The sequence below is a fragment of the Mustela erminea genome, chromosome 16 (genome assembly GCF_009829155.1).
Source record: "Mustela erminea isolate mMusErm1 chromosome 16, mMusErm1.Pri, whole genome shotgun sequence".
In the NCBI taxonomy this organism is placed as follows: domain Eukaryota; kingdom Metazoa; phylum Chordata; class Mammalia; order Carnivora; family Mustelidae; genus Mustela; species Mustela erminea.
In genome coordinates, this window is record NC_045629.1 from 26,904,010 (window position 1) to 26,916,803 (window position 12,794).

At 35.8% G+C, this 12,794-nt stretch overlaps 1 protein-coding gene across 2 annotated transcripts in view; it reads left to right on the top strand.

Annotated features, from left to right (window-relative positions):
- Positions 1-5,365, top strand: part of PI15 (peptidase inhibitor 15) — a 28,243-nt gene extending 22,878 nt beyond the window's left edge. For both annotated transcript variants that reach the window (XM_032316653.1, XM_032316654.1), the window contains exons 4-6: positions 789-921; positions 1,042-1,157; positions 4,866-5,365. In XM_032316653.1, the coding sequence (XP_032172544.1) occupies positions 789-921; positions 1,042-1,157; positions 4,866-5,001 (385 nt within the window). In that variant the 3' untranslated portion in view covers positions 5,002-5,365. The remainder of the gene's footprint in view (positions 1-788; positions 922-1,041; positions 1,158-4,865) is intronic.
- The last annotated feature ends 7,429 nt before the right edge of the window (positions 5,366-12,794 follow it).

Below are 12,794 nucleotides of genomic sequence, written 5' to 3' on the forward strand. Positions count from 1 at the left end.
AAGATTATTTAATTGGTTAAAAGGTCCTAGTAAGACCAGTTTCTCCTTTCACCCTTGGAACACCCTCTCCTAGCCTGTATTCTTTGCTTATGTCACAGAATCTTTGAAAGGATTAGGCATATGTTATGGCCTATATCCTAACTCTCCCACCTCAGGAAATTTTTTTCAGTATGGCAGAAACCATTCTTGTGTCTATGAAACTTTCCCATGGTTGCATATATCTATACTCATATATGTCTGTTCAACTATGGGAAAGTCTGTTCCCAGTGATAGGATAACTTTTCCATTACCAAGGAATGTCATTATCCAAGATTCCAAAGACCCATTCTCTTCTATATACAAGAGAAAAATCAGGTGTGCTATTATTAAAATTAAAGTGAATCAAGTTTAAGGGAAAAAACACATTTAGTTCTAGTATCACAACTACAATTTATTTATCTAATTTTTAATTGTATATATGATTCTGGTGGAGAAATTTTTAACAATATAGATAGAAACAAGATAAAGATGAAGACTCCTGAAATTTGCATTTTTCTTTTTGAAACAACCAGACATATACTTAAACGAATATAGTCTCACTTGCTTTAGTCCCGGGCATTTTCAAGCTTGGCCCTACTTGGAGGAATAGGTGATGGTGGTAATTATGAGGTATGGGTTTGCTACTGAGTCATCATGAATAATCTGCAAAAAAGAACTATTAACTTACAACTTAACATGAGTCCACAATAAATTACGACTGCTATACTCTAAGTTCTCTCACTCTCTCTTTCTCTTTTCTTGGTATCTAGATATCGCTCTATTCTCCAGTTGGTCAAGCCATGGTATGATGAGGTGAAAGATTATGCTTTCCCATATCCTCAGGATTGCAACCCCAGATGTCCTATGAGATGTTTTGGCCCCATGTGCACACATTATACACAGGTTATTTCAATTGTCTTGTTAATTTTTGATTCATAGTTTCAAAAATGCTCTTACTCTTTTGGGGCATATGCATTTTCTTAGCTTTAGCTTCAATAATAATGTATTGGTTTATTTTTGCAGATGGTTTGGGCCACCTCCAATCGAGTAGGATGTGCAATTCATACTTGTCAAAACATGAATGTCTGGGGAGCTGTGTGGCGACGTGCAGTTTACCTGGTATGCAACTATGCCCCAAAGTAAGTACTAGGCTGGCTTCTACTTCTTGGAACTTTTAATGATATTAAATATCTCCAGTCTGCTAGTTATTTTAATGTGAATAAGATTTAATTATAATAGCCTCTAATCCTCAAGTCTCCCGTGACCTCATACACCTGAAAAATAATGAGATGAACAGTTATTTTTCACAGATAGGTATTTCTATCTAAAATTGTGGGCAAAATAATTTGAGATACAGAAACTCACTAAATTCCCTTTACCCGTTTTTTAGTCATGATAATTGTAAAATAAATACTGTACTTTCAGGCTTTTGACTGTTCTTTAAAAAAAAGAGAAGAATCTTTTAGGAAATTTATCAGTACTGCACTATTCCCAGCTATCAGTACTAGAATGTTGGCTTATTTTTTTCACTGGAAAAGCAAAACAGAGTCCTTCTTCCTTTAAGAGTAAAACTAAAAATTATAGTTTACTAATTTTATAGTTGGCTAAGGAGTCATTCACTGCCAGAAGGGAAAATTTAAATGTTGTGACTTCTTTTTAAATTAAAGCTTTGCCATGATTTAAGTTTCAGTATTGAAAATTTAGAATTTTCTCAATGGGGGTGCCTGGGAGACTCAGTTGAGTTAGAGTCCCCCTCTTGATTTCAGGTCAGGTCATGGTCTCAGGGTAAGACTCCACTCAGTAGGGAGTCTGCTTGAGATTAGCTCTGTCCCTCTACCTCTGCCCCTCCCCCTCTCCTGTATGCATGTGTGCACTCTCTCTGTCTCTATCTCAAATAAATAAATCTAAAGAAAAATAAAACACAATTTTTCATTAGTTATATTTTATAGCATACATAAAAGTGTATTGTGAAAATTGATCAAAGATTATAAAATATAGCCATATTTATAAATATTCTTTACAAGATGAGTATAAATAAGCATTTGTTAACATTTGATAAAATGCCTTCCTGATAACAATAACTCTTGAGACGATAAAACCTTCCAATATTTATACATGAGTCTGTTCCCATTTGGAGTAAATAGCAAAATGTGCAAAAGGATTTATGACACTCTTGGTGTCTTCCAAAGTAAGTCCCAAACAAAGATTTTCTCCAGCTTTGCCAATATGGGGAGGGAATGAGAAAACGTTTCACAAATAACTGCATTACTCATTTGTATGGTAAAATGCCAGTGGCAGTGTTTTTGCAAAGTTAGAAAAATAGCGATTTTCCCCATGGTGCCCCTTCATAATTATTGGAATAATTAGGTTTGGAAAGTAGAATGTGTTTGCATTACAAAAAACATTGAAACTGTGCATTTGCTTGATATTTTCAGTTTCACACTTTATATTTTCCTATTAAGACTTTACCCTTCTTCTTGACATAAATAGGCCAAGGAGTACTCAAATGGTGAAAGAGATTTTTATTTCATTTGTTTAGCTGTTTTGTTTTTAAACATTGATTCGACTTTTCTAATATTATTATTGATGGGATATCGGATTGTTTTCAATGAGAGATTAAGATATTGTGTTAAAACGCTTAATTTGTTGTAAAAAAAAAAAAGCCATTATTTTGAAACCTAGGCAATGAAAAAAGTTTTAAAATCTTGACTGTTATTTGAGTGTGAATTTTCCAATGCCAATATAAAGTTATCTCAAGTCTGTTTTTTAGGGGGGAAAAAAGAGAGAGGTGGAGAGAGGGAAGGAGTGAAAGAAGGGAATTTTAATTAGATGGAATACAACAAAAAATGGAAGGATAAATAATGTAAGTTCATTGGTTGACAGATTTACTTCTGAATGTAATTGTCCTCTATTCAGTAAAAATCTGTGATTTATGTAAAAGTTTGTAACGTAATATGTAATACTTTGGACGCATAATAAAATGTATTTCTAAGCTTATGTTACCAAAAATATGTGTTGTGTAATTTCAAAAAGTTATGTAGAATAAATAGAAAAATATGACATTAAAAGAGCATAGGCTGGCCCATACGCACTTATGGGCTTTGGATAAAGATATAGAGGGAAATGAGATTATTAATATAGAATAGGAGAGATTAGGATAAAGGAGTGAGTTACACTCATAAGAGAAAGGGCCTCCTCGAGTGTTTTGGAGTAAGCATGTGTCATTATCCAAAATATACTCGAGGAATCTTATCCAGAGGGCAGAGTATACAATAAACTGAATGGAGGTGGGTGTTCTTGGAATCTGATGACATTTTGTGGTATGAATCACTATCAGCATGTATTTCATTTGTATAGGTAACTTTTCCTCCATAAATAGTTTGTAGATCAAAGCCTGAATTTTTATGAAGATTTTATTTATGTGTGTATTTATTTATTTGGGAGACAGAAAGTGAGCGTGGGAGAGACAGAAAGCAGCGGGAGGGGCAGGTGGAGGGAGAGAAATGAGCAGGGAGCCCAGTGCAGGACTCAGTCCCTGAGCCAAAGGCAGATGCTTCACCCACTGAGCCACCCAGGCATCCCAAATCCTGAATTTTTAACTGACCGATGTCAGCAGATATTTTATATAGATTCACTTTAAGAGTCGCTGTTTGGGCTTCTTCAGGTTGTAAAGAAGATGAGAACCACCTGTTTCATATTTTAGGCTCTTTCTTAAAGTTGTCTTATCTTCAACCCTGACTTTTTTACTACTGACAAAGAAATTTCCTCCTGACCATTCAGTTTCCTTCAAAATGTGGCTATGTTGCTATTTTTAGGGCTAATCACCATGCTATTGAAAATACATCTATTACCTCCTCCCTCATAATTGAACAGTAAGACATTGTAGCTACTTCTGACTATTGTAAATGATGAATTTGATGTAGTATTATGATCATGGCCATCAATACAGATGAAAAGATTGACAACACAGTGTTTAACATTATCAAAAAACAAATAGTATTACTAAAAACAAAAGCTATGAGTTTACACATAGGTAAAGGTTTTGAAATCACCTTTAATTGCTTCCCTGAGCCCTTAATCTCTTACCATGACAACTTTTTGCTTATCTCATCATTTCTAATTCTCCCAGAAAATAGTAAGTGCATATATATATTACCATCCTTAGCATTAGCAGGAGTTTAGAAATGGGAGTGTGTCCTGCCAACATGCTCTAGAAGGCAGTTACAAGGCAGACACAGATGTGGTGACTGAATGAGTATCAAGCCTGGCATCAGATGACTAATGATGTCATCATTCATTGTAGTGCCTCATGTCTTATCTGTAAATTAAGATAATAGTAAGTGTTGCAGAGAGAAATATTTAAGAAGTAAGATATGATAGAAAAATAAGTTACTGTATAAATAAGAAATGGAGGGATGTCTGGGTGGCTCAGTGGGTTAAGCGTCTACCTTGGGCTCAGGGCATAGTCTCAGGGTCCTGGGATCCAGCCTGGGGCTTCCTGCTCCCTGGAGAATCTACTGGTCCCTCTCCTTTTGCGCACACCTCCTCCACCTCAGGCCCACTCCCAGTCCCTCCCTCTCTCAAGTAAATAAATGAAATCTTTAAAAAGAAAGAAAGAAAGAAAGAAAGAAAGAAAGAAAGAAAGAAAGAAAGAAAGAAAGAAAGAAAGAAAGAAAGAAAGAAAGAAATGGATATCATTTTCAGTGACTTTCTAAACTGACAAACTTCTCAAAAAGATCATTACATGTCAATCCATGCAGACATATGCTTAAGGACAAGCACATTTCTTTAAATGAGCACTAATAGAGCACTAATGTTATCTTTGTACTTTTTTTTTCTTTTTTTAGGGGCAATTGGATTGGAGAAGCACCCTATAAAGTAGGAGTACCATGTTCTGCTTGCCCTCCAAGTTACGGAGGCTCTTGTACTGACAATCTTTGTTTTCCAGGAGTAACATCAAATTACCTATACTGGTTTAAATAAGCTTATCTTTTCCTCCAGAAAACAGAATGTTTTCTGGGACTTATAGGCATATATATATATTGAGTTTTGCACATATTATACATATTTTATAATAATCTTGTTTTTCTTTTATTATTCCTTGTATAAATTAGTGTTTGTCTAGTTTGTTTGTTTCATCTTTGAGGTAATCAAAACATCCATTTCTATCTTCTGACCTCTAAGCCCAAGTTAAAATGGTGTCTATGTAGTATTGACATAGTTGAGGCATCCAGTTCTAAAACTTACTTTCCAAAGGGAAGATGTTACATTTGTGAGGAATAAAATATATATATTTGACCTGTAATTTATGTGTATGTATGTAGATATACATATACACATAGGTGTATATGTATATTTACATGCAGAGACATGTAATAGATGATGTAACACAGGCAATAATGTAATTCAGTAGTTAACTTGAGGGAAATTTAAAATTACACTATTCTAAAAATATATATGAGGTGCTGGGACATCTTCAGCTCCCATTCCTATAATACCTACAAAGTGATAATTTACGAGATAACATTCAGTGATCTCTGGGCTTAATAATTTAATTAAGCAACCAAGGATTTTATTCTGGAGGTATCTTGTCTTATTTGGGTTCACCAAAGGATATGCTCAACTTATGTAAGGTCACATCATGCATTTTGCTTAATCTCTTTTATTGAATTAGTAATCATGTGTTGAGTGCTTCCTATGTGCAAGGCACTCTGTTAGTTATGTTCTGATAATGCAAAAATCATGAGATACGGTTCCTGCCTTCAAGAAGCTCACAAAAAATATTCAGGAAACAATGCAGTTTAAGATTTCGCTGCAAAATTACAGTTTTTTAACAAACTGATGTCAGTGTAAGTTTGAGGAACTAGATGCCACAATGGTCACCTATAGGTGAAACAGGTGATGAGAACACTGTAATATGAAAGGCTTCTGATTAGCAGGAAAATGTAGCTACACCACTTGGAACTAAGAGTCTGAACTGCCCAGGGATTACTGTACCAGAGTAAGTAGTTGTGAATTCGGAAGGCGGAGGCAAGACGCTGAAAAACCTGACAAAGCCCAGGAGAATTAAGATTTAGGAGACAGGTATGAAAAGTGACAGAGACCGGGTCACTGCACAAAAAATTACAGGTGAGAGCTTCAGAAGGGCTTATCCAGAGAGTCTTGTATATCCTGAGGCCTGTCAGCAGGGGTGAAGGGTGCCAGAGACATGTGAGATGCCAAGGACATTTGCATCTCTTCACATCATTGTTTGGTGAGCATCCCTCCAATCATCATAAAGATCCTGCATGCACAGCATGGTTAGGGTTTGGCAAAGTGGCCCTCTTCAGATGATTTGCTAAGGACTACTTAGCAAAGCTTAATTCCGTGTCCACGTAGAAGAATAATTTTTTCAGTTCTCCATTAAGTTGGATTGTGGAAATCAAATCAAAGTCACTGTGACAATTTCACTCATATGGTTTGGAAATGCAATGTTTCCTCCTTCAGGAATTTGCTATTAGAGAGAAAAATTCAACATCTGGGTCGAGACATCTTATATTATGGTGTGTGTGTGTGTGTGTGTGTGTGTGTTTTCACAAGTTCTGTAATGCTTCCATAGGATTACAGCATAAGCAAACAGGGTTAGTTCCAGAGTGCAAATAACAGAAGGAAGCTACTTGTTTAAAATTCTCTACACATTTGCAGTTTTTTAGGGCGGAGGCACTGAAAGTTGACAATTAAATCCAGTCAACGAGGGAAAAATCCACCATCTGGAGTTCTGGGTTTACATGATGACAAACAATTGGTCTGATTCCTTTTTACAAATTGAATGTGGTGACCAAAAGTTTTTGATATCATACTACTCTGCTTTTGTGGGCACATACATAGACTGTATTAAAAATAAATGTTTTTGGAGACTAAACTGGAGAGCAGAAGTAGTTGTAAGTAAGATTCAAGCCCCAGTCTAACTTTTATCTAGCTATGGGCAATTGGAGAGAAAGCTAATTAGTGGGAGGTTTACATGCTTTCTCTACAAAGTATTTCCAACTTACATTTCCCTAGAGTTCTTCTATAGAAGTAGCAAAAGTACTATTAAACAAAGATGACTGTTCTCAGTTCCAGTCCTGTTGCTGGATTGCTTGTGTGGCTTGGTTTCTCAGTTCTGAAAAAGAATAATGATATTTGCTACATATTTCACAGAGGTTCCTATGAGACTAAAGTTACGATATTAATAGCAAATTTATGAATAGTAAAAGCATCATTAATGTTGTGAAACTTATTGGAAAAAATTAAGTTTTATGAGCTTCTCTTTGGCAGAAACTGTCTGATTCTCATCCCAACTTCTTATAGAGTGCCTATAATGCAGTAAGTGTTTAATAAATGTGTCTATGAATATATTTTTAGAATTAACTATAAAGTGTAGAATTGCAACAATTTAAGGGATTCCCTCCTTTCTGTATTTTATTAAGACAAAAAAATGTCTTAAATATAAAGCTCTGAATGCATCAGAAATCCAGATAAGTCATCAAACATACCAGATTAAGACCTAGGATCTAGGCATGAATAACTTCCACCACAATCCTTTCCAAATCACAACTAGAGCTATGCATTTATTTGTAACTTAACAACTCAGCTGAAAATATAACGGGTATTTTTGTTACGCTCTGTGTACTTTTTAAAGTGAGTAGCGTAAGGTAGGCAAGTGAAATGTTTCATTTTCCAGGCAAAAGCAAATGAAAATTTGCTGATATCCACAGTGTGCTCTGTTTTTCACAGCATTCAACCATGGTGCTAAGATGGCTCCTTCTTCCTGTAATTCCCAGGGGCAGAAAGAGTCTGGGTATCGGATATTTCTTAAGAGCAGCTTTAAACAGTCAATGTTGAGGTTTTCATTTCCAAACATGTCACTCAAAAGAAAGAGTATTCTCCGTATTCTCCATATCCCACAGTACAGATCCTCTCTCTACGGCAAAGAGTTTTCAGATCACCCTTTATACAGTAAAAAAGAAAACACTCTGTCACAATACAGGACTTTTTTTTTTGCTTCCATGTCATCAGGAAAAATGACAATTTTAACTTTTAAACTGATGGATTTCTTTACAGAATTGTATTTAAGTCGTGTAGGCACAATCTTAATGTTGCTGGTTATGACAGATAAGTTTGCTTTTAAAATGTGGTGGAAACAATTTTTATTAGTACCATTTTTGCTTCTGTTCAGTAGTCTAAGTGTCGTGATTTCTGTTGTCCGTCAGGGTTTCCCCTACCAGCTTCACTTGGCAGCGCCATAGCGTTCACTTGAAACCTTCGTGGAAACATTCATTCGAAAGATCCGTGCAGGTCTAGCACAGAGCTGACCAAACACGAAGGCAAGTTGACCCAGTACGGTTTACTCAGACTATATGGACTGAAACAGCGTGCATTTTTCTCACTAATACATGCTTGTGTTAAATCAACTTATAACATCTACAGAAGCAAACCTGATACACATTTAGACCAGCTGAAGTGTTTTATCTTCATACCCTGCTAGTAAATGAATATATAAGCTACACAGGCAATTTGATTGTGTCCAGGAAGGAAAAGTAACAGCCTGTGCTCTGTGTTCTCCCCTTTGTAAAACACCTTTCCCTGTCTTCCTCAGTACCAAAGGATGCAAATTTTGACATAAATGGAAGCTTTTACCTACCAAAGTGTTTAGGGAGAGTAAAGTTAGATTTCTATCAGTGCCTAACAGTATATTTGATATATATAGTTTCTATAAACAGTATATATATATATATATATATATATATATATATATATATATATAAAATATTGTCATTATTTGTGTGGAGAGAGACATATTTAAACACATGCAAAATTATTTTTAAAAATTATGCCATGATATAATTTTGTCTTATGAGAGGTCAATCAAAAGTTTACAAAGTTTAACAGTTCACTCGTTAATGGTGCTGAAATGCATTAAAACCACCATATACTTGTTACCATTTTGAGGTTCTTTTCAGTTAAAGTTTTTACTAAGTGTGAACTATCGATATTGATTCTGGTGCTAAATACGTGGTGCTAAATGAATTGTTAGTGTTAATAGTTTTAGTAATGCTCTTTTTATTTTGTTAAAAGTGATATCCGTTCAATTCCTGATTCAGAAATATTAATAAGATCCTGTTAAATTAATGTTACCCAGAAATGGGCCAGTGAACTCTCTTATTTATCTAACAATCCAACATTACCTAGGTGTTACAGAATGTAAATATAATTTTTTAGAAGTTATCAATTTCCTTTTTTTAAAGTCATTTTTAGCTTGGCAGTGTCCAAATTCAAGTATCACCTGAAGGTTGGAGTACACCTACACCAGTCGTGCTGCGGACACTGGCGCCCTCTGGTGATTGTGAAAATAGATTTTTGGTGGCTGCTTGGGTTGCAAAAAGAGCAGTTTCTTTTGTTCAAAAAAATTTAAGTTCCTCAATATTGGAACTCTTGGGTACTCTTTAAATCTGACAGCATTTGAAAATGCTTGGCTGTATTGATATAATTTTCGAAGAGGATAAGAGAGAGACTATGTCTTGGCATCCACTTTCTTAAATAATAATGTTTTGTAATGATATTTTAGTTCTAAGGTGCTCATCGAAGTGTTTTTTTTTAAACTAAGTATTACTAAAGTATGTTTTTCACTTGGTTTACAACATAAATACAATTAGAGTTAAAGTTAGGGAACAGAATTATAAGTATGTCTCATTTTCAGAAGTGATTATTTTTATTTAACGTAGTATGTAAGATTAAAAGGAGATATGTTAAAATAATTCATTTCATAAAAAAGGATTACCTCTCTAGTTTTACTTGTTGGTCTAAAATCTGATAACGTTCTCTGGTCATAGTATTTAGCTAATGATAAAATTGTATTATTCCATTCAAAGTCCTTCTAGCCTAACAGATGTATATAAAAACTTAGAATTATATCACTTGATATAACTAATGAAGACAAAAGTCTTTTGTAAACTTCCAGTTGAGGTTGTCATTGACATTATGTGTAGGTACCACACAATTGTGAGAACCTGTTCGGACAGGAATGTTTCTTATACTATGTTAGCATAACCGAATGATATATATTTTGAAGCAGTTTTCCACAGTAGTATTTTCAAACTTATTTTAAAGCAAAAGAACACTTTTTATGATCTCAATTATATATAAAACTCTAACATATACTGCATAAAAAATGGATCTGCTCAAACTCCAAACTTTCCCCAGTGAGCAGAATGGTTTTTCGTAGAGCCCAAGAATTCCATTAAACAGAAAAACATGATCTAAAACATCCAGTTACCCCCTATTTTTCTCTAAAACAATCAGGTAATTAAAATAAGAAAAAATTTGAGGCACTGAATTATTTCAATACCCACTTCACTTTACTGGTGTGATGAAGAATCAAATGTTAACTTTGGTGTTTGCAGATAACTTAAAGGATCTCATGTTTTGTTGTTTGACAAACAGAATTTTGGTACCATTGTAGTTTGGGAATTGGAGATAATTGTGGTGCATATACCAAAACAATGTATTTTTTAAATATCTAAACATTTTGAATATGTACATAATCCTAAAATATACCATATCGGTTTACATTTTTTTAAAGACTAATTTGGATAAATTTTATTCATTACCTAACACTGTGGCAGTGAAAGGTGCTTTGATTTTGTGATATAATGTCATGAATGTGTACATACATAAAACCTGTGTAAACCTCTGTTCTTATAAAGCATAACAAGTGTAGCTTTTTGAACTCTGCTATATTTTTTTTCTTTCAATAAAATACTATAATTGTTTTGTTTTAAAAGTATATCTGTTTTCTTGTTTTCAGAAGATTTTTCAAATAGACTTAGAACTAGATGGCATAGTAATTTTGATAAGGTATGATGAGGTACATCTCTAAAGCAACAATGATTTTATCTTTAATGCATCACTGAAATATACCAATAATCTTCTGTTTTCCCTTTTTCCCCTTTCTTTCTTCTCTTCCCTGCCTCAGTCTTTCCTTCTTCCCTTCTTTTTCTACTCAATTCCAAATAATATTTTGAAGTAAAAATATAAAAGACATTTCCATGGAGGAAGAGGAAAAGATCAATATTCATCAAGAAGTTCTGGCTGCGGAAAATTGTAATAGTTGAACCCAAATATGTTTATGCTTCCCCACATAGAAAGCCTGAAGAGAAACCGTAAATGTTCCTGGGGAAGAGGCACACCTCAGGCCACTAGTTGGCCCAAGGATAGTGATTCCTAGGGTGGCTCTACCTTATAGAAGAGTAACTCCTTTCTCTCTGGCGAAATGTACATCTCACAGGCCAGGACGCTGAGAAGTATCTGAATCTAGGACTTTAAAATTCTCCTTATTATATGTGATATTGTGATTTATTATAAGAAATACATATTTGTTCTTCCTCTGATTTCTCACTCAGAGCTTCCCAAATCCTTGGAATTCCTAAGTGTTGACAGAGAGTGAGAAAGGTGTGCTATGTTAATGAGGTGACTTTTAGAAAGCAGGTAAGAATGTGGGCTGGTTGTCAATGGAACCAACCCTGTGATTAGAGGCTTGGAAATTTCAGTCCCACCCCCTGATGTCCCAGGAGGGGAGAGGGGCTGGAATTTGAATCAATAGCCAATGATCAATGATATAATCAATCATGCCTCTCTTTTGCAGCCTCCATAGATAAAGAAAAACCACAGAGTTCTGAGAGCTTTGGGGTTGGTGAACACAAGGAAGTTTAGGGAGAGGGCACCAGGAGGGGCATGGAAGTCCTTGTCCTTCCCACATTCCTTGCTTGGCCCATCTCTTCCATCTGTCTGTTCCTGAGTTACATCCTTTTATCATAAACTGGTAATCTAGTAAGTAAAATGTTTCTCTGAGTTCTGTGAGCTGCTCTAGCAAATTCATGGAGTCCAAAGGAAGTGGTGGGAACCTCTGATTTATAGCCAGTTGCTCCGAAGTACAGGTGAAACCTAGACCTGTGACTGGCATCTGAACTCCAAGGAGGAAGTCCTGGGAACCCCAATTCATAGCTGGTGGTAAGCACAGGTAATAACCTGGGCATGTGCCTGTCATCTGAGGTGGAGAGCAGTCTTGTAGGACTGAATCTTGACCTGTGGGAACTGATGTTATCTCTGAGTAGATAGTATCAGAATTGAGTTGAATTCCTAGACACCCCGGACGCCTGTGTGGCTCAGTGGGTTAAAGCCTCTGCCCTGGGCTCAGGTCATGATCTCAGGGTCCTGGGATCGAGCCCCACATCGTTGGGCTCTCCGCTCAGCTGGGAGCCTGCCTACCTTCCTCTCTCTCTGCCTGCCTTTCTGCCTACTTGTGATCTCTGTCTGTCAAATAAATAAATAAAAATCTTAAAAAAAAAATTCCTAGACACCCTGCCTATGTCTGAGAATTGCTTGGTGATATGTGGGAAGTCGCCTAGCCTCTCTCTCTCTCTCTCTCTCTCACACACACACACACACACACACACACACACTGGAATTGCTGCCACAACCAATGAACCATATTTCACCCAAGCCTCACTAACCTGAATCCTTTCAGAGACTCTCTCCAGGAGCCCTGTGGCTCTCTGTCAACTGCCTCTTTTTCTCCTGCTAGTCTTCCCTTTTCACTTCACTCCCTCATCTTTCAAGCCTCCAGTTCCCTATCCACATGTTTGAAAGTTACAAAGAGAATTACCTGAATGGTATGTCCACATAGGGGAATACTATGCAAATGAAAAACAGAACAAGAAAAATCCCTGTACACTGGTAAGGAGTGGTCTCCGTGGATA